The sequence below is a fragment of the Colias eurytheme genome, chromosome 20 (genome assembly GCF_061535395.1).
Source record: "Colias eurytheme isolate Ceu_HAF_F1 chromosome 20, ilColEury1 Martin Lab GWU primary, whole genome shotgun sequence".
NCBI lineage: Eukaryota > Metazoa > Arthropoda > Insecta > Lepidoptera > Pieridae > Colias > Colias eurytheme.
In genome coordinates this window covers 5,766,592-5,788,748 of record NC_142999.1, presented here as the reverse complement: position 1 = coordinate 5,788,748, position 22,157 = coordinate 5,766,592, and the positions used below count along the sequence as shown (strand labels likewise).

General features: G+C 29.1%; 1 protein-coding gene across 6 annotated transcripts in view; it reads right to left on the bottom strand.

Moving 5' to 3' along the window:
- LOC149899687 (facilitated trehalose transporter Tret1-like) overlaps positions 1-22,157 on the bottom strand; it is a 44,477-nt gene that overhangs the window by 6,372 nt on the left and 15,948 nt on the right. For 2 of the 6 annotated variants that reach the window (XM_090113561.1, XM_090113563.1), the window contains exons 2-4: positions 11,711-11,916; positions 4,034-4,169; positions 2,128-2,356 (exon numbers count right to left, since the gene is read on the bottom strand). In XM_090113561.1, the coding sequence (XP_089969687.1) occupies positions 2,128-2,356; positions 4,034-4,169; positions 11,711-11,773 (428 nt within the window). In that variant the 5' untranslated portion in view covers positions 11,774-11,916. Of the gene's footprint in view, positions 1-2,127; positions 2,357-4,033; positions 4,170-11,710; positions 12,011-22,157 lie in introns of all 6 variants that reach the window. The other 4 variants (XM_090113560.1, XM_090113565.1, XM_090113562.1 and 1 more) reach the window with 4 other exon arrangements.

The window sequence follows — 22,157 nt, the reverse complement described above, 5'->3', positions numbered from 1 at the left end:
CCATAAATGTCTAGGTGCCGGAGTAAAAACTAATACCAAAGACAGAAAGCTCTAGTATTTATTTATTTACACGTAAATATGTCATGTAGAACGTAACAGATATTTGCACGGTCTAATGCTTCTGCGATCTAAGTAATTAGAAACTAGTAAAGCAATATAATATATTTGTAAAAATAAATATCGTTTTTTATAGAATCCCGGTGAACAGGGTTTGTAATTTTAAGTAGTTTTTATACATCTGTTAAAAGGAAGAGGAGACTTATTCAAACAGAGACATATTATAAGTTGTGATATAAGTGAATGAATACAATGTATGTAGTATCTACCAGTAGGTATTTACATATTGCTGAAGTCACATATTACATGAAAGATCTGCTGGTAAATAAGGTATTATCAACAAACTTTGATTCCCAGTAAAAAGAAAATTGGCCTGTAATCAGATCGTAGAAGTAATTAGTAACTAATAAGAAAGGTGTGGGCTGGTTAGGAGCGGCTTGAAGTTAAAAAGAGTAATTAAGTACATTCCTTCCATTCCATAAACTTTTAATGTATATCTCATTACTATAAATAGTTATGTTGGATCAAAACATTGCTAAAACACACATTTCATCGTTCTTTTGAAAAGTACTAGCTGGCAGTTTTATTTTAGTAGTGAGTAAGTGCAAATGATTAGTATTTAGTAGTTTTAAAATATGTTAGTAATAGTAGGATAATATTATATGAACAAGGTGATTAGTGTATTATATGAACAGTGTGGTTTAATCATTGATAGTGATCTTAAATATTATATCTGTCAATAAATATAAACGATATCTAGAAACAGGCCTTTAATTTATACATTTTTATCTACATCTAGGAACACTTCTAAACGGCTTGAACTGTTGAATTTTTAATAAGAAAATGTATTTTATTATTAAACATCATATTAATGGAGGAGATACATGTAATAGATAAGCTTATGACATGTATTTTAGACGTAAAGCTGTGATTACCATCTTGCATTGGATGTTTTTCCTTATCTTCTCTTTAAATCTTGGACTAGTCTTAACTCTTACTACTACATGTCTAGAACAAGTCCTGACTAATAGCTAAATGCCAATGAATCTTCTCAAAACTTACGTATACTGCAAGAGCCAAAATTTAAAATTGTGATACTAAATATTTAATAATATTAAAAGGGATGATTTTATTTGTCATTGTACTTATTAGATACGTAAATGAAAAATCTATTTTTTTATACTACTGACCTATGACAAATTTGAGAATGTTCATAACACAATGATTCAACAAAAAGGAACTACAAAAATAGGAATAATATTCATTTGATAATGGATTCTAACCTATTAGACACATAACAAGCATAATAAATTTTTATGAGAAACACAGGATTCCAATAGTTTTTATATATTATGTAAAGTAGTAGGCTCTAGCATAGATAATAAAATAATCTTCATCGAATCAGATTACATTTCAAATAAATTATTAGCACGCTTCAAACACGGTATGCAAAACATAATAACTACCGAGAATTTATAAATTTAGTTAAAATACGAAATAAATCAATGTAGAGTTAGAAACGACAAGTTGTGGACAATAACAAATGATTCACCACATAATCAATGGAAATCTTGTTTAAATATTATAACGATAATACATTTTATTGGGCCAAGGCCGGTTTTATGGTCGGTGTAAAGCACCATCTATTAATTTCCAACTGGTAAATATGACATAAACGGGGAATTAATAATTTGATATAGTTATAAATTTTCCACTTGATCAATGAAAGTTTATAGTTAGTTATTAGTTGAAATAGCAGCGCTTTTATTAAAAGAAAAAGCGTTAGTCACAGTAGACTCGGCATCAAAGATCTAACAATTTCTTAATACAAGTTTTGTTTTCGATTTAATTTTACTATTGCCACTGGTGTGGTCCTTCAAATTGGTTACTAGAAATTGCTCTTTTTATTATCTATTTATGTATGTATATAAAAATTAAAAAGCATCGATGCCTTAGTGTTCATTAACATTAAAAAAAAACTAGCTTTGCCGCGCGCGGTTTCGTCCGCTTTGTAGTGAACTTTGTATTTAGTGATATGTATAAGTAATATAATTTGGTTACAATTCTTACCTAATTTCACCCACATACGTGACCGAAGGCGCCTCCATGATTCCAGTTCCGATACCCAATAATGCGTTGGCGATGAACAGTGATGGCACGTCCCAAGCGAAGTACATCAATAGCCACGCAATTAAGTGCGGTATGTTCACTAGAAATAGAGCCTTCTTTCGCCCGAAGTAGTCCAGCAGTGGGCCTGAGAATATGCTGCCCAGCGGCTGGCAAAGAAACGCCATGCTACCTGAAATAATCATATGGTAAATGAGTTGGATGGATTCGTTATAGGGATTAGTGGAGTAATTACTAATTATTTAGATGTATTGAGAAAATTGGTATTAGTATATATTCAATCTGTAGTGCTAGATAACATTAGAAAATGTTGGTCTAGACTCATTTCCAAGTTTCAGAATAAAAAAAAAACATTTTAGGAAGTCATACAGAAAATCTATTTATCCTATAGGATATAATATGTAATATTAAAATCATGTGTTTGAAATACCATTGCATTGGACTCTATTCTTATTTCTATGAAAGTCAATTAAAATAATAATAATATGAATAACAGGAGATTTATTTCAATATCGAGTCCCAAAATGTATACCTTAGATATATATTTTTTTGTTCAGTAAGATATTCTATTACTAATAGAAAAATCTACCTACATTATGCACTTTTCATCATCAGAGATCATTACGAGCCTACTCTTTGTAAAAATATAGATATTGATTAGATACACTGCTCTATTATGAAATCAATTTGTATTGCTTAGATCAATTAAAATGGTAAAATTTTATTATGCCATAAAATTTGACACCGTAAAGACTTCTTAACTCATATAAAGTTCAAGATAAAAACCTTTGATTGCTTAATTAATGGTTATTTTTTATCAAAATCCGTAAATCTACTGGAGACATAAATGGATCGTGAGAAATTAAATATTTAAGTGATTGATTTGTATGTTCTATTTTTATATCTTTTTGACGAACGAGCTTAATGTATAGTATAAATTAATTATAATTTATTTCGATGTGTGTTATTCTTCGATTTAAAATGAGTTCAAAAACTATTCCACCGTCCACGTATACCAAAACCTTACCCTTTGAGATTTATTTTTATTTAAACAAATGTATCTACACAAAATGCTTTACAACAATCATTTTATTAACAGTAGCTTAAAAGTTACACTTTAAAATGTAATCATACAGAAGCCAAAGCATAATTAATAATTATATAATAACAGTCATCATTAAGTAAACAAATTCTAAATTATTATAAATAACATGTAATAACACTAATAAAAATTTATTGATCATTTACATGGCAACACTATTAAGTATTAACAAACTGCGACGAGATAGACATTCAACTAATTTTTTATAATCATTAACTTATTAATGCTCTATAAATTATTACTATGGTTTGTAAGAGTCAACAGATGATTACTTTAATCAATTTAAAAGTATCGTCTACCTATAAATTTATATATTATGGTCTTAGATTATTATCAACCGTCTAAGTACCACACTATACAATTTTATTTATATTATAACTTTCTAATTTTGACCGTAGGCCCCGGTCGTAGAGGTTATAGATTGTAGTTTCGTAGAGAGCATGCCAATGATGTGAACACATTAAAATTATTCATTTAAAAAGCGTGATAGTCAGACTTCTCTGTATATATATTTTATTCTTTTGAAATCATAGACCATTTCTATTATATAACAGGCATTTTTTCATTCATTACCAAATACAAACTGGTTTGAAAAGTTTTCCATATAAATAAGTGATCATAAATATTAAATATTCGATATTATACAACCAATCCAAGCTTAAGAATATAAAAAATAAATTCAGAAATAATAATATGTTGTCAAGTAAAATTTAATTAAAATAACAAAAATGATAAAAAAAAACTTACCGAACCATGACGCCTGTCTTTTGTTGAGTGAGAGTCCCTCCTTAGCATCTAGAACGTCAGGTAAGACCATAGTCACAAAGCTGATAGACATGCCCAGGCCTATAAGTAAAAAGTCCAAGGCGAGGCATGCTAACACCTGAAATATAAAAAAAAATCATTTGAAACAAGCTGTAAATACCAAATTTTACTGAAAATGGGAGTGTTTAAGTTTTGTTTGATAACGCTTATGTACTAGGTACTTCATAAAATTATCGTTACAAGGTATTTATTAAAGCAACTATCTCGATAATCCAATAATCTTGTTAATGAGTAAACTATTTATACTTCTCATATGCGAAGGTATGCGTACAGAATGCTATTAATAAGGTATCGAGAAGGCTTGTTAGTAAGGCGTATTTTTTTATTTATTTACGTGTCGCATAATATCTGTTCTTTTTACATGCTTTCGTGTATTTTAAAAACTTGGTATTTTATCAACATATTCTATCTAGAGTCGAATCATTGTCGAAAACCAACCCTTGGACGTATAAAAGATAATATATTAATTCCATAAACATGCTTACAAAAATCACTTGTCAATTAACTATTCAGACCGTTGTAATTTTTCAAACACAATTTGCCTTATCGATGCATTGTTAAACTAACGTCTAAGACTAACGTATTGTTAAACGAATCGGTTTAAAAATTCACGCAGAAACATATTCATAAACACAGCTGCCTAGCAAAAACGAAAGGCAATGATGCATTTAATCAATTCGTTATTACTGTCTTTTAATAGGAGCAAAATGATGCATTATACCACAGAGCCATAGTATAAAGAAAAATTCTTTATCTTTATACTATGACAGAGCAATGTGTTCATTTTGTTTTTGTTTGAAACAAAAGAAATACTACGTTTCTGTAACTTATTCCTTTGTAATGTTCTAATTGTTTTGCTATTAGGTACCGGATAGATGCATTTAAATGTAGGTACTGTATTTATTGAATTAGGCTAGAATATCGGTTGTACGATTAATGAAATAATTCGTATGATTAAAGTAGGTAATTGGGAATTAAATTACCTACTGTATTGTTGTTGTTATTATGTTTTTAACCAGACTAAGTGACTATTTGTGTTCCATTCGATTATTTTATTATTCTTTTTATCAATGTCTAGCTGCGCTTCGCCGTTTCACTCACGTGGCAGCGCTCCTGTTTGTCTTAGCGTAATATAAAATATATGTATAACGACACCTACCTACTACTTACTGTATTTTTTAGAACATTAATTATTATGACACAATTTTTGAAGAATTTCGTAGGATATGTGGCGGTATAGGATTATCTCTCTATAGGTACCTACATTTTAATTAGTTAAAAAATTTTATGATTGAGCGTAGTATTATAAGAAACAGTAGCAACATTATAAAGCCTGATGTGCATAGACTATCATTTTGGTGAAACAAAACAAAGCAAGGACGAGCCTAGCCTTTAATAAAAACAAAAAACAGAAATAATTTAAGTACATATCCGTATTCCGCATTGACGTTAATTTAAAGTTCAAATTGTAAACAAGTTAAAATATTTAATGACCTATTTTTATTATACCTACAAAATATACCCTATGTTGTAAAATATAATTGTATAAATTACTGTTTACATGCCTTAGCCTTATTCAAACGTTAGTCAAAAAAAGTATGGTAACTCCAATGTATTTTTAAATGCATTTCAAGACACAAATAAAATTATTTGTATAATAAATGTAACTCAAAAAATTATGTGAAAAGTGTGCATTTAAATTATAAATAATAAAATGTTCACTTTTTTTATAAGATAAAAAAATGTCTCTATATGACAGATCGGTAAGTACCTACCTACAGATAAAAAAATTTTCATCATCATCAAAAAATATCTACAGACATCCTATATATTTGTCTTCTCATTATACATATTTGTGAAATCTTTGAATTTAAATACATTTTATAAGCTGGTGTTTTTTATCTGTTTGCTAAATAAAAATATTGCCATGTTATCACAAAAATCTAGATAGAGACGGTAGTTTTAAATTGACTTTCAAGTGCCCATTTTTAAAAAATCAATTTACTTTGTTATCTTTAAAATCTCACAATTTATTTATATTTTCGCGGAATTAAAACCAGCTTGATCGTGTTGCAAAAAAATAAAAACCTTATCTTGCAATCGCGTAATGTTCTTTTGAACAAATGTAGGGGACCAAAATCGTATCGATTTTTTAAAAGTACAATCTTTTTCCTTGATCTAATTTATATTCTTTAGTTTAATTTTATTTTCAGTACCTATGTGTTAATAATTTTAGTGTTATTCTCAACGATTTCACTGGTGACCTAAAAATTTAGGAAAAAGGGGCACACAATCGCTCATGCATCACGCCGTATAATTTTCAAATGAATCAACTTCATTTCGATTCATTAATTCGCTGATTTGTGCGTGCTGTTATAAATCAATCACTGAGGTACTAATGTTGTTTTTTAGATACGTATTGTATGTTTCTATTAGTAATACGGTAATAGTAACCGATAACTGTATCGCGTGAGTGTTGTAACGTAAAATGTAAGTAATTTTGCGCAAACATCCATTCAAATGGAACGTAGGGGCGTATAAATGAACGAACCAATGAAAATACCCTAGTTTGTATAATAAATTGTAGATAATTTTGTAGGAGGAATATTAAGTAGCTGTTACTTTTACTTTGTAACACCTGATGACGTATGGATTTACTATCATAAAAAGTAACCAAACATGCTATATGTCGAAGCTGTTTTATCTCAATGAATGATTATATACTAAAGATATAATCTAATCAAAACATTTGACATTAATGAAAGTACAAACACAAAAAATGTGAATGTGAATGAACCAAGTCACCAGTCAATTTAATGAATACGTGTCTACCCATCCATGAAATATTCTGTCCAACTGTTTTTCATAAATCATTACTAAATTAGTTAATTAAAGTTTCGTTTCAAGTAAATATGGAATAGAAGAACGAATAAGAACTGGTATCGTTAAGTGTTCAATAAGCAGGAAACTTCTCCTGTACACAAATTACAATTTAAGTAAAGAAATATTACATAATGTTTAAAATATGTAAGAATATGTTTTCCTCATAGAATCCCAGTTTATATTATCGTAAAATTTTAATGTGATCCAACAGTAATTAATTATATGAGCCACCGCGCCTTGAGCAAATAATAAAAAGTTCAATCAAATCCGACATGTTGATTAGTTTAACTGTACTGAATATGTAAATATAGTTTTTGTTAAGGTTTCTCTACAAGTACATACGCATAATATTGTGTAATAATCTACGACATGACGTTTTAAATATGCAAGGAATTTATTTATAATTATTTTTAACCATTGCATGTGCTTTAAATAAATACTTAATGATACTTATTATTTTACATAATATTTTCCGTCTATATATAAACTGCGTAGTGACGAGTTACTTTTCGATTATTTATAAAAGTGTTGGAGTTGTGTCAATTAGTTTATTTGTAATGCGAACACAGTGCGTGCGAATGCAATTACTAATTACTTATCAATTATCGTATTGTAATCTGAACTAATTGTCGATCAAACGCAACTGTATCCGGTCAGTATTTTACGTATGAGTACTTCAATAATTAATATTGACATTAAAATAGGTAATTGATTTTAATAATTATTGAATATAGAGTCTGGAGCATTAAACGACTTTTTTATTTACCAGACTATTTAGAAACTTTCTTTGATTATGTAAAAATATTCGACAAATCGAAATAAATATTTAAAACTTAATGGATTTTTTAGTTATGATAATATAATTGGTAACTTTATATAACATGTCAAAAAATTTAAAATATTGATCTAAAATTTTGCTTTATGTAACTTTCATTAGGTACATGGCTAATCAAAACCTACAAGTAGGTATATTATCTGTGCCAATACTAAATAACGCGTAACAATATTTCATACCAACTACTCCAACATGTTACATACATTATAAATAAACCGTATGAAAAAAAATATATATTGAGCAATTCTATAAACTTGATTTAATTTCGACATTTTCGTTTCCAAAAATAAATCAGGTAACCTGAACAACAGGCTATTTATTTTTAAATTTGGTTTATTTCATGTTAGGTAATGTGAGTTAATAATTAGGTAATATAACTTTTATTTTTAATTACTTAAACACCAACGGTTGTATAAGTTATACAGATATTTGCAACTATGGCTGTCCACACGCTACGGTACACCCACAATAGTTATACAGATACAACCAGTAGGAAAACTTAATAGAACACATTCGAAATGGCTCACGCTAAGGCTCACGCACACAAGCAAGCGTGTTTACGAGAATCATAAGGATAATATTATCACAATTGACATCATTCTGTGTGTGCGTGAGCCATTTCGAACATTTTGTATGAAGTTTCCCTACTGGTTGTATCTGTATATTTTGGTACACCTGACAGGTCCACATGTACTGGTATACCTGCGTGTGTGGGAATAGACCTGTGCAGTTTTTTGAGCCTACCTATGATCGGTTGACCTGCTCAGAATACGTACGTTAGACCGTAGCGTCTATGAACGTTATAACATTACCCGTACGAATCTTGAGACGATAACGTTATTTTCAATGTAATATTTTAAGTTCCTCTCCAAAATAAATAAAATAATGGAATGTAATGGAAGTAAGTACCAGTTTTTCTTACTTTGAGTAGTAAGATTTTAAAGGAAAAACTAATATATCACACATGTTGCATTCCAGCCGAGTCTCAAGTTAACTCGTACGGGTTGTACACATATAACGTGGTTAAATACCTCTCAAAGCCTTCGATCCGCCTACAGACAAACTGTCTACGATATAATTCAGTTACAAAAAATATCCGGTTTTCGATATTTAACGGTTGCAAATGATTGTGAAATCTTTTACAGGCACTAGTTAACAAGGGTAATAAAAATTCAATAAACGTATTACTAAGATAATAACTTTGAATAACATAGCTTGATTAGTTTTTTCTTTGCGCAATAGATATTTATTTATTTTATAAATAGTATAATAATACCTATGCCATGTGTAATGACTTTAGTACAACATCATCGTGCAAACAAATAAATAAAACATTGAAAATGTTATTTTTTATTTCATCTATCGGGTTTGTTTTTCTTGTTAGCTTATACAAAAACATTTTATTTATATATTATTGGTATGTGTGTTTTCTTCTACATTTGGAAAAAATTCAGGTTTTAATAACAAAAAAAAACTTTTATTTAATTTGAGTAACTGAATATTGCAATACAATCACTTAATTTTTTTCTGAAAATTAATTATATTTTGGAGTGTGTGAAGTGTTTGTAAGATTAATTTGAGGTAAGGTACTGTAATGTATATGTTATGTAACTTTAATCTAGTTCAAATTAGCCGCCAGATGTTTAGGAAACAATAAATTATTGATTTAGACAAGTTTTAGTCAATAAAGATTTCAAACAGACTCCTCGACTAACAGTAATTTAAACAATTCTCAAGTGAAACCATATTAAGAACCACAGAGAAAAAATATTTTTAGGAATTGATTCATGTCCATTTCATAATGAATTTCCTAGTAAATAATAAAGTTATAAATTATGGCATTCTTGCATTAATTTGAATTTGATTTATATTATCTAATCAACTAATTAATAGGACCTATTAATAATTGTTTTTTAAATGTGTTTATAAAATAATGCATTTCTCGACGATTTCTAGTAGTTACGTATTTTTCAAATATCGACAGATGTTATGAAAGTGTGGCCCCATAGACTGAAGTTAATAGATTTTTATTGGAGGGCAATTAATGATCACGACGATTTGTTACCAAAGTTCGAGGTTAATATTTGGGTCGTAATATATTCAAAGTAATTTCAAGGGCCTAGTTTGTCCTATTTATGTAGATCCGACGGTCAAAACAGAAGCTGATAACAATAAAATGTGAACTAACATGGAATAAATAATTCGAAACAAAAATAATACCTATAGGGCAGAAACTTTTTATTTGCACAGAAAACAATAATAACTACGACTAATGTGTGATAAGACGTCCTTCAATCCGTGAGAAAAGTATGAATCTAACAATATTTTTTTCCACAAAAAATTGTTAGAAAATATTAATATTTTGAATGTTAATGAATAAACCGGATCATCGATAAGGCAACGAAATTTGAGTTAAATAACTAAAAAAATTGAGTTGTGTCTATAAAACATTTTTTCATATCACAAGTTTTTTCATATCTTGTTTCTAATATGTGGTCTTTTATTATATTTAAAAACATGTTCTAAGTATACATCTCTGAGGTGTGTAGCAATATTGAATCCAATTAAGATAACTTTTGAAAATTTGATTTAGATATGGAAGTTTTAAAATTCAAGAAAACTCGCTTATGGCTATCACACCTAATTAAATGTTAAGACTGATGGACATTGGACAAGTTTTAAATATTTCGTCACCGGAAGAAACCTGTGCTATTCATAGATAAGGTACTCATTAATTATTTATTCCATTACCATGAAAATATAGGTGTAATCAATTTAACATGTGAATGTGGGCTGGACTATTTTCGCAGATTCGTTCAGTAAGATTTACCTGATACAGTAAAATGTTATCTGTATCTGTTATATGTTTGTGGTTTTTCCCTGTATAATCTGAATCTGTGTCTATAATACAGAAACGTCGGACACAACAGTAATTTAGAATGTAAATTGCAGTTTTATATGAATTTAAATAAAAGGTGTGTATAATACCTATCATATGATTATTTTATCCAATAGGATAAAAGTATGTACACGTTTTAGATGATACTATAATCTATTAAAGATGTCACAGTATGTTTGTTTGTCTTTCTATCACGTCGCGACGGAGCGATTTATATATTTTTAGTTCTGGAGTTAGTTAGGAAACAAGAGAGTGATTTATGATACTTTTTACCTCAGTAAAACATCTAATTTCTATGGGAAATTTCTTTGACTTCACAGACAAGCCGCGATAGTTAGTATAAAGTAGATATTTATATCAAGTTCAACACGTTTATCAAACGATTTAAGGAAAGACTGAATTTAAATACATTTTAATTGCATTTGATAGTAGAAGATATTTAGTAATATTATATAACAGAACGAAACATCACACAGCCTACCTACTAGGTATCTCCTCATATTACCTAAGTATTATATTATGTAATCTGGTATACAAATTATATTTCAACCGACTGCATTCGGTTGTAAACTGTAATTTTATTTTCCCATCTCAAGTATCAATATGGAAATATTAACAAATTTTTTTATTTACAAACTTACGAACTTTTACGAATTACATTTTCTACCGCGTGTCCTTACAAATAGAAGACAGTGACACTAAATTATTATTATTTAACGTTTTTAACGTTATACTTAGCCTTAAAAATACAAATAAGTACTCAAATTATTACTTAACGTTTACCGGTGTTCTTAAATATATAGTAAAATTTATTTTAATTTGCATCGGAAGAAGCTTTCAAAACGAGGTAGCCATGATGAAGTGATTTAAAAAGTAAAGAACATATTAATACTCTATATCGTCATAGCTGAAAAAATTTTATTACTATATTATAGGTTTATATTAAATATTAATAAATAATAACAAAATAAAAAAATCTTACCTGTGATAATACAATCCTTGACCGACTGACTGCTTGCTTCTCCGGATTTTTCTGCGGTGACATTTTAGTAAAATAACATAAAATTATTAAACAAAAATCAAACCGCTTATTTATATAAAAAATAATTCATTCAATACACTTCACTTTAGCTAACTAGTGCTCGATATTATATTACACTATTATTTGTTAATGTGATATTTATAGGCCTATAATGTTGTTTTAGCAAAATCGTTTATGGATCTTCATAATATTAATTAATTTTATGATTAGTTATTTTTACGGTTGTTAGAACAGTAGAATCTTTAAAAATCCACGTGTTAGACTCGTTGTATCACATTTTATTCGATGTTAGAAAGATGCTAATGGTTGTGCTCACTTAAGAGCCAATAGTGTAATGATCAGCCAGCCGACGAGACGTCAGTTAATTTTTATACCCACTAATTAATTTAAAATCAAATATTCATGTAGGTCGGTACCGGTCTACTTATGTATCGATTTAAGATTGAATAGTCATTTTCAATCTTTTGTGTTTTATTCAAGACGTTTTCCGAAGGTGAATATTATTCGTCCGCTAAGTTTGAAAGCAATATGGACACAATGTAGACATTTACACAGTTTAATTTTGGTAAATGTACTCGACGGTTATTTTAAGTTAAACAAATAAACAATTGCTGTTGAACTTTAAATTAATTGTTGCTTTTTATTTTTTGTACTTTAAAAGTTTACCAATTGCGTCTTTTAGCACTTTAAAAATAACTTCACTTTTAGGTTAACGGTTGTATCCAATGTTATCTGTTCAGGAATTGAGGATTATATTTTTTTATGCAGGCACACTGGCCTTGACGAATGCCTAGTAATTAATAGATTATAAATTAATAAATAATTTTCCATATGCGTATGAAATAAAATTGCCTAATCGTACAATATTGTAGGTATATACCTACTCATGTAAGTACCTACCTATCTGAGTGTTTTTAACATAATAATATGTATATACTTTTAACATAATATTATCATAACTTTATTTTATAAAATATAAAAGAGTAGTAACCATAGTAGTAATTAAACATTATTGCTTTTATATGCAACTAGCGGTCCGCCCCGGCTTCGCCCGTGGTACATATTTACGTTTTCTCTACATAAAAACCATCCTCGTACTTCAAGGAATATAATAAAAAAAGAATTATCGAAATCGGTTCAGCCGTTCTCGAGTTATGCGCTTACCAACACATTTTGCGATTCATTTTTATATATAAGAAGACTAGCGGTCCGCCCCGGCTTCGCCCGTGGTACATATTTACGTTTTCTCTACATAAAAACCATCCTCGTACTTCAAGGAATATAATAAAAAAAGAATTATCGAAATCGGTTCAGCCGTTCTCGAGTTATGCGCTTACCAACACATTTTGCGATTCATTTTTATATATAAGATTATCAGTTATTATAAAATGTCACTCTTGTGCTTACAACAATTTGAATTTGACTTATGTCTTTCTGTTTTTTTTTTTTTAATTTTAATTGCACACGCTTATAAATTAATGATAATTTGAATTACATACTGGTGATTCGCACTGACTTTCTTTTTAAAAGTTGTAAGCATTTCTGAGTTATCATACTAGGCCTGACAGAGACAAATCTAAAAAAAACATAAGTCTATCAGGACTTTCTTTTATGTAAAATATAAATATTTATTACCTAAATATTAAGATTTGTTTCCACCTTCACCATTTTTAATTATAATTTCGAAACTCAAAGTCAATTTGTAAAAAAAAAAGAATTCAATCGCATCTTACTGTAATTTATAGAAACCAACTTATTTGTATAATTTACTTGTAACGCTTTTCATATTCTTTTAATTACTTATTTTTTAATTCATTTCAAACCTGCATATGGTAAAAAGCTAGTTCTCATATTCGACATAATAATTAAAACATTGTAGCTCAAGTATAGATTATTTTAATATATTTAAATTAATTATCTAATTAAAGCCATAAATTTCGTCTATATTAAAAAAAAAGTTGTTTAGGGTGTTGCGTGCCTGAGTTTGAGAATTTAACGAGTGGTTCAAACGAGAATTTAAACTCAAAAGCGAAACTACATAAACAGGTTTTTTGGAAACCAAAGCCAAGACGGTAGATTAAATCACAAATGAGGGACGGAATATTTATGAAAGGAATGTTTCGTCGACAAAAAATGTTACCTATATTGTGCTCGTAAGTTTATTTCTTTGGGTCAATTAAACTTATTATGTGGATACTAAAAATTTCTCCTTCTTAGTTAATGAGTATCATCACTACATAGTTTAAAACAAAGTCGCTTTCTCTGTCCCTTTGTCCCTTTTGTATGCTTAAATCTATAAAACTACGCAACGGATCTTGATGCGGTTTTTTACAATAGATAGAGTGATTCAAGGGGAGGGTTTTAATATATAAATTATTAGGTTATAGACAAAGCGGTAAGCTAGCTGTTAGTAATAAAACACAGAAAAAATTCTTATATAATATGTCTCTATACCTTTTTATCTAGGTATCAGAATAATGATGTTTGTAATGTTTTTTCAGGATTCAATTTAATTAATTTAATCTTAAAACATGTATAATTAGGTATCATATAACCATCAGTCATAAAATTAGTATAAAATACCGTTAACCGGAATGCCTTCATTGAAATAAAGTACATAATTTGACCTCTGAATAGTTTTTTGTGCACCTTTTTATTATTCGAGCCAGTTTTTGATAGTTATGTTCATACATCGTCATTCACCTGTCGTATAATAGTTTTATGGTGTTATAAAACTAACAACTTTTAAAATGCCTATAATAACCATATGCCTTGATAGCTTGATTGAGTTGTGCAGTAATTAATTTCTGTGAAAAATTGTGTTGAGTTATTTGCCTGTCTAAAATGATTTAAAGTACGTGTTTATATAACAATATTGTAGCACAGTTGCAGTGTTATTAGTGTTTCAATCAACAATATAGCGCATTATACTAGACGACATAACAAACAAACCAAAGTGAAATTCTTGTATTTCAGCGAAGCTCTGCTATAGCATAGACTATAATATATAATATTCTATAGCATAATGTGAAAAGATACTCTGTAATAATAGATGGCATTTTATGCGAATGTGGAATGTCTTATTATTCTACCAATGCAAAATTGAATGAATAAAACCAAAAACTAGTACCTAGGTATTAAATCTCACTTTTGATAAAGAATATTTCACGAATGTTTCTACAAAAAATTTAATTACCTATGTTATAAAATCTAAAATTTCATAACACAAGTTCATCATACGCACAAAGTACCTACATAACAATAATTATTCCATCAGATCTCAATCTGATGATTGTTAATACTTTATACAGAATTCGAAAAATTATCAATTATTAGTTATTAATTGATAAAAACAATAAAATCAAACGTTTCGTGCACTAAATAACTCTTTGTTCATTGTAACATTTATATTAAGTCTATGTCAAGGAAAAATGATTAATGATGTTAAAGTATTATGTTAAAAATCATGTTTAACACAACCTTTATTCAATCATGGATCCAATATAAACCCACTTCACAGTATAGTAGATTCCTTAATTCCTTTCTTTTATGAAATTGCAAGACCTATAAAATTCTACGAGCAACGATATTCTTTTAATTGTCGTTCTCTTATGTACTTCTTCTCCTTAAATTAAATATAAATTTAAGGATCCGTTACAAATTAAAATAAAACTTAATACCAATCATACATCAACTATCATAAGAACTACAAGTATAGTATAAAAGCTCATTTAAAAACACGTTTGATTTTTATACTATTATATCCGTTATTTACAGAACTTTTCCATTAGTCTAAGCAAGAATATTTTAATTCTTATCTAATATTTATATATTTAGTAGCCTTCAGGTCTATTTATTATAATAGATAATATTTTGTAATAAAGATAATATTATATTTCATCATGGACGTATAAAAAAAGACGGACGCCGTATTACGAACAAACAACGTGAAGCCACCATAGTAAGCTAGCGATCGTGTAAAGACAATAAACACGCACACACTCTCACCATAGTAAGCTAGTCGGCCGCCATTACGTCGTGAACTACCGACTGATGAACTGCGTCACTGTTTCACAAAAAATATTTAAAATGCTGTCTTGCGTGGTTAAATGTTGTCGCAACAGTACAATTTTATATAACAAAACACGAGGGATTACATTCCACAGGGAAGCAAGTTATTTCTTTTATGTTTTAATGACAAAATTATTACGGCAAAATTTATAGAAAAAAATACAGCCGCCATTGTCAACAGGACAGCTGTTGCCATGGCAACATGGCACACACACATGGATGTTTCGCCGCCATTACTAGGCTTCACTCAATTTTTAGGCGATATACCGTCCGTCTTTTTTTATACGTCCATGATTTCATAATGTGCAATTTTATCGTTATCTATGTTTTGAATATCGAATTACTATCTTAGATTCTTTTGAAAGATTGGCGAAGCTTTAAATTTTTGGATTGACCTTTTTCCTGTAGTCTTCTTTTTAATTTATTTTTTTCTACGATTTGGAACACAAGTTGCGCTGGTTCGTTTGTAACATTTCTACTATCACTTATAACCTATTATGAAAATAACTGGCTATGCGTCTTTAAATAGTAAATACAAAGCAGTACATTGCTGCGTTCTTATGATATGCCGAATCGTTAGATGACACTTACAAGCAATGTACATCGATTTCATAAAACTTGCGAGCTTTTGGTGTGGTGAATTTTAGTTCTTAGTATGATATTGAATTACATGAACTTTAAATGAAACTTGTTTTAATTTATGAACAGCATACGTTGAATGGAATTTACTGTGTATAAGAAGCAATAAGAAGTAAAATACATATTAGTGGTAATTTTATGTTAATTTGACATTTTATGTGAGCATTGTACTTTATATTGTAATTGTTTATTAATCAAATGAATAACATTCGCATTCTTTGCAATGAATGAAAGTCGTCGTTATCTTCAAATTAATAATTATTATGTATATTGTTAGTAATATTTGTAGGTGCTACAAATAATATGAAATTTCTCGAATTAGGTAATGAAAAAGCTTAATTTATAATTTTTGTTTATTCATTAGGTACTGAATAAAGACAATTGAATTGCTAACTCGTAAAAATGAGAAATGTTGCAATAGATTCATAAGCTGAAAATTTCTAAACATTTTATGTCGTAGACAATATTTTAAAGTTATATTAGGTACATATTTATTTCAAGTACCTATGCAATATATTTTGAACTTAAAAGAATGGAATGTTACTTAATCACAGTTAATTAACGCGAATAATAAATATTTGGGATAGCAGCAACTTTACGAACATCAATGTTTATTATTTTAAGCTTTAAAAGAATTCATAATGTTTATAGCGTTATTTTCAATTATATCTATACAATAAATGCATCCTCTTCGTTTCTTTTCTTGAATTTCATTTGGATGGATCATAGCCTATGCCTACACCCGATCGAAAGAACTTAAAGATTATATTACAAACTAGCTTACCGCCCGCGGCTTCGCCCGCTTTGTCTAAAACCGAATAAATTATATACTAAAACCTTCCTCTTGAATCACTCTATCTGTTAAAAAAAACCGCATGAAAATCCGTTGCATAGTTTTAAAGATTTAAGCATACAAAAGGACATATTGACAGAGAAAGCTACTTTGTTTTATACTATGTAGTGAAGAAAAACAATGCGTAGGTAATTATGTATTTGTAAACTAACATAGTTTTTTGAAACGTCGGTTAAAATACAACGTAAACAACATTTCTTCATTGACACGTTGACGAAATAATTATATGAAAGTGCTAAAAATTTGTAGGTAAAATAGGCCAATTATTTCACAATGTTGTTTGTACATAAAGTAGGCAGTTCCTAATTATTTACAGGTTTTATTTTCAAACCAAATTACTAACTACGCCTCATCGGTTCGGTATTTCTTAATTCAAAGTAATTATGTAAATACTTTTTAACCACGTAAGTACTTAAAGTAGAGTTATTTAAGTTCATTAAAAATTATAAAAAAAACGATACTAATTGAAAACCTCCGTCTTTTAGGGAAGTTGGATAAAATACTTTGTCTGCAAATTCGAAAATTGCGATAATGTTGAACGTAATAACAATCAATAATAGAGCAATTTGTGCTCAATCTACGATTTATTGGTCAATTATTTGTATTTTTTGAGTTTTTTTTTGTTATGTTGTACTTAAGAATGAGTTTAAATTTTTATTACTTAAGTAGATATTAAAATTGGCTGCAAGGGCGTCGCCAGCCGATGGCGCAGGGGGGGGCAAGTTGACTTTACCTACTACAATTCATACACTTTTCTCATTCTGTATGAATGAGAAAAGTAGGTATGAATTGTAGGGAAATCGACAGCCCATGAAGTTTTCCACTTGTACCTACTACGAGCCTTACATCTACAGCGATTTTAATAACTATACATATAATAATATACATACAGGGTGTCCCAAGAAGTATGGATATACTGAAGCCAGGAGGTAGAGGACCTAGAGGGCTATCCGAATCACCCCCATGTATGTTATGCGATTTTTCGTAGTTTCGGAGTTATGACTTTTTCAATTTTCACCTATCGCCGAGTACGATGAGATTTTTACTCATGGTGACGTCAATTATTGCGGTAGATGCTTGATTTTTTTTGTGAGCCGAGCCCGTAAAAAAATAAAATCACATAAAATAAGTTTTCCGTTTGGTTTTTAAAAACTTGCTCTATCCTGTATATATTCTGTGACAGAACAGAGTCCAATGTGTAAAGCTACACGAGCACGAGCTCTTGACTATGCAATAAAAAACTTGTAATTATAAGTTATAATAACATTTATTAGAAAAATAGAATAAAAAAAGGAGTTTGAATTTGAATAAATGTACAGCGTACAGCGTATTTTTTTTTTAAATTACCAGATTTTAATATTATAGCCTATAGGGGTCGTTGTTTGTATTAGGTTAATTAAAACATAATTTTCGGGGATTCATTGTAAACTTCTCGACCACTTTATTATTAAAATCTTGTAAGTTTCCATGTATAAGTTTTCGATGCACATTCATCATGGCCAAACCATTGAGGCGATTTTCACTATATAATAGTGCTTCTTAGCCAGGTTTTTAGTCTCCTGAGGCTGCTAAACGATCGCTCTACCGTACACGTCGTGCATGGAAGAGCGATCAAAATTTTTAACTTTTTTAGAATCTCTAGGGGGGGGCAGCTGCCCCTCCCTGCCCCCCCTTGGCGACGCCCTTGATTGGCTGCAAATTTATAAATATAGGAATTTTTGTACGTAAAATTATAATAGAGTCGATGAAGACTCATCGTGTTCCCATTTTATTATTTATCTAGATTGTAGGTAGTATGTTAATGTCGAAATTAGAGTCAACAGTCCCTCCCCGCGAATTATTTATTTCATATTAAAAATTTCCCCCTATTATTTTTGGTTGATAAGTTTATTTCATATATTTAATTGGTACATATAATCTATATTATATATAAAACTCAAAGGTGACTGATATAGTGATCTATCAACGCACAGCCCAAACCACTGGACATATCGGGCTGAAATTTGGCATGAAGGTAGGTGTTAGGACGTAGGCATCCGCTAAGAAAGGATTTCCCGAAATTCTTGCGGGAACGGGGAAAAACGGGGATGCACGTACGAAGTCGTGGGCGGAAGCTAGTATATCATTAAAACTCAGAAACTAGACAGTTGCATTATCATAGTGAATCATCGTATCCCATAACATATTTAGAAAACCGGTCCGTGATGGAAGTACAACTAGTTTTGCCGAAAAATTGCCATTTTTATAAATAGTTCAAATATTTATGACATTCGTCAAAATGAATCATGAAGCCAATATATTTGTGTTATTTATAAAGAGAGTTGTTATTGTTCAATAATTAATTCTTACACCAAATATGTACTTAGCTACTTTACACGACAGAGTTTTTGTTTGGTTAGCTACTAGCCTACCGGCTATCGCGATAGATGCAGTATTTTTTTACGTTATTTTCATTTTTTACCACCCATTCTTGTATCCTAATTTACTGGCATTATTAATAGTAGATAAATCTTAACAAATTAATATCTGTTCCGGCGCTATTGCATTGTAAAAAATATCTATTTTGTTTTTGTATTCCTAAAGTAAAGTATCGATAATGTCTACCTTATTATATTTTATGTGTGAATATTAAAGACCACTATAATTCAAACTCGATACATTATTATTTTATTTGCATATACAATTTCCAGGCTAATAATAGATCGTTGTTCACGTAAGAAAATTATAAGTTGCAGACTAATTAGATTCTTGTTTGTCAAGAAAAGTTATTATAGAAAAAAGCACCTGCCAAATTTGTCGTTCATAGTAAGCCTATATCTAATAAGTACTGCTTTATTCAAATATAGCATTTTATTAAGACAAAAGATTACCTACGTATAGAGTTATCTACCTAAAATGGTAAAAAGTTTAACTGAGTGTAATAATAATAATAAATACCCTTTATTCAGCACCAAAAAAAAAACAATATTATTGAATGTTTTAACAATAAAAGTTTTAGTATACAAGGAATTTTATTCACTTAAATGAACAATATTTTTAAAATGAGCGAAGTTTCGCAGTAACTTTACTAAATTTGAGTTTTTGCTCTATGATTAGAGTATTCAGTTAGAAATAATAATAGTGGACACATTATAATATTCCTTAGAAGGCCATGATGAAGAAAAAAGAAACTAGTTAAAAAACAGTTTAAAAAAGTTCTGTCTTGGACGTCCGTGTGTCTGTATGTGCGGATCCTTTTTCTTGTTAACACGATAGCGACCGAAATACTTTACTAATCGTGTCTTTTTTTTCTCTTACGCTTGAGTATGCTCAGGAATAGAACCCTTTCATTTTTCAGGGTCTGATTCGATGTGGTTTAATTGTTATTAAATAAACAAAAATAATAATTAATAAATATTTATTAAAAAAAAATTATGAGGCGTGCACTTTTGGATTTTCCAAATTATTTCTAAATTTACAGTTAATTTATTAGAACTCATTTAATAAATGAGTTGCTTATGGAGATATTGTATTTGCTATGTAATTGATTTTTTAGCGTTATTGTTTGAGTATTTTCAAGATTGAATAGGATATTCGTCATCAAAAAACCTACCTCTTACATACCTACCTGAAAATTGAATAGATTTTAAATTGTTTGGAAGTGAACAATTTTAAGTCTGTAATAAAATCTAAATGCACGTAGGTAAAAAGATATTAAATACTTACATTTTATAAAAACTTCCTAAGGAGAGAAAATTTTATAAAATAGTTGGAAATAGAACACGGTTAAGATAATTATAATAAAATACCTGACCTAGAATAAAAAAGATTTACACACGGCTAGCTCAAGATATGCGGGCACATTTATTTATTATTATTATTATCTATTCAAAATATTGATTATTGAATAAAAAAAATATACTTATTATTATGGTCAGGAAATTCCGAGTTTATCATAAATTTGGCTCTTTTATCTACTGTCTTCAGAAATAATATGTAGATATTATAATAAAACCGCTTTCAAATGAATAAGATCAAAATATTTAAATAGATACAAACGGGTGTCACCAGCTTACAAGTAAAAAAAATACTATAAAAATAAAGTTTATTTGACTCAAAAAACAAAAACACGAGGTGTATACAGATCTTATTTGCAGGTACATACATTTTTTTACATACAGAGTAATATAAAGGTCCACCTAGACGAAAAGTCTGAGCCCTGAGGTAACAAAGCCAAACAAAGTACGGTCATATTGAAAACTCTTTTTTTTAGTCTGTGGAAAAATTCGATCTTACATCTTATGTATACGTTAAATAATTGTGAAATAGGATAGCGAGTTGGAACAAGATAAGTGTGAGTCTATGAAAATTCTGGTTTTAACCAGATATCAGATTTATATATTATGTATTATATATTATCTAGTTTGGACAGCGATTGATTTCATCGGTTTGTCAATTGCAGTAATTTATGTTTTAATTAGGTGAACGATGCAATCGGTGCATAATATGAAAAATAATACCGTCAAGTGAGAGTCGAATGAATACGGAGGGTTCCGTAGATATTTAACAATATGTACATAGAGTTAATTGTTAAATATTTTATTAAATTATAGCACAGATAATATACCTAATAACTTACTTGCACTTTGTAAGCTTTAACTTGAAGTAAAACACAAATTTGTTCCTAGTCCGTAGACTTACAGTTATAATGATATAAATGATATTAAAGCAATATTTTGCATTGTCATATATTCAATGAATAACTGTTATATCAAAAACGTTAATTCAAAAAGTCCCTAACTTATATTTATCCTTTATGTGAAAAATCTTTACATTAATAATTGG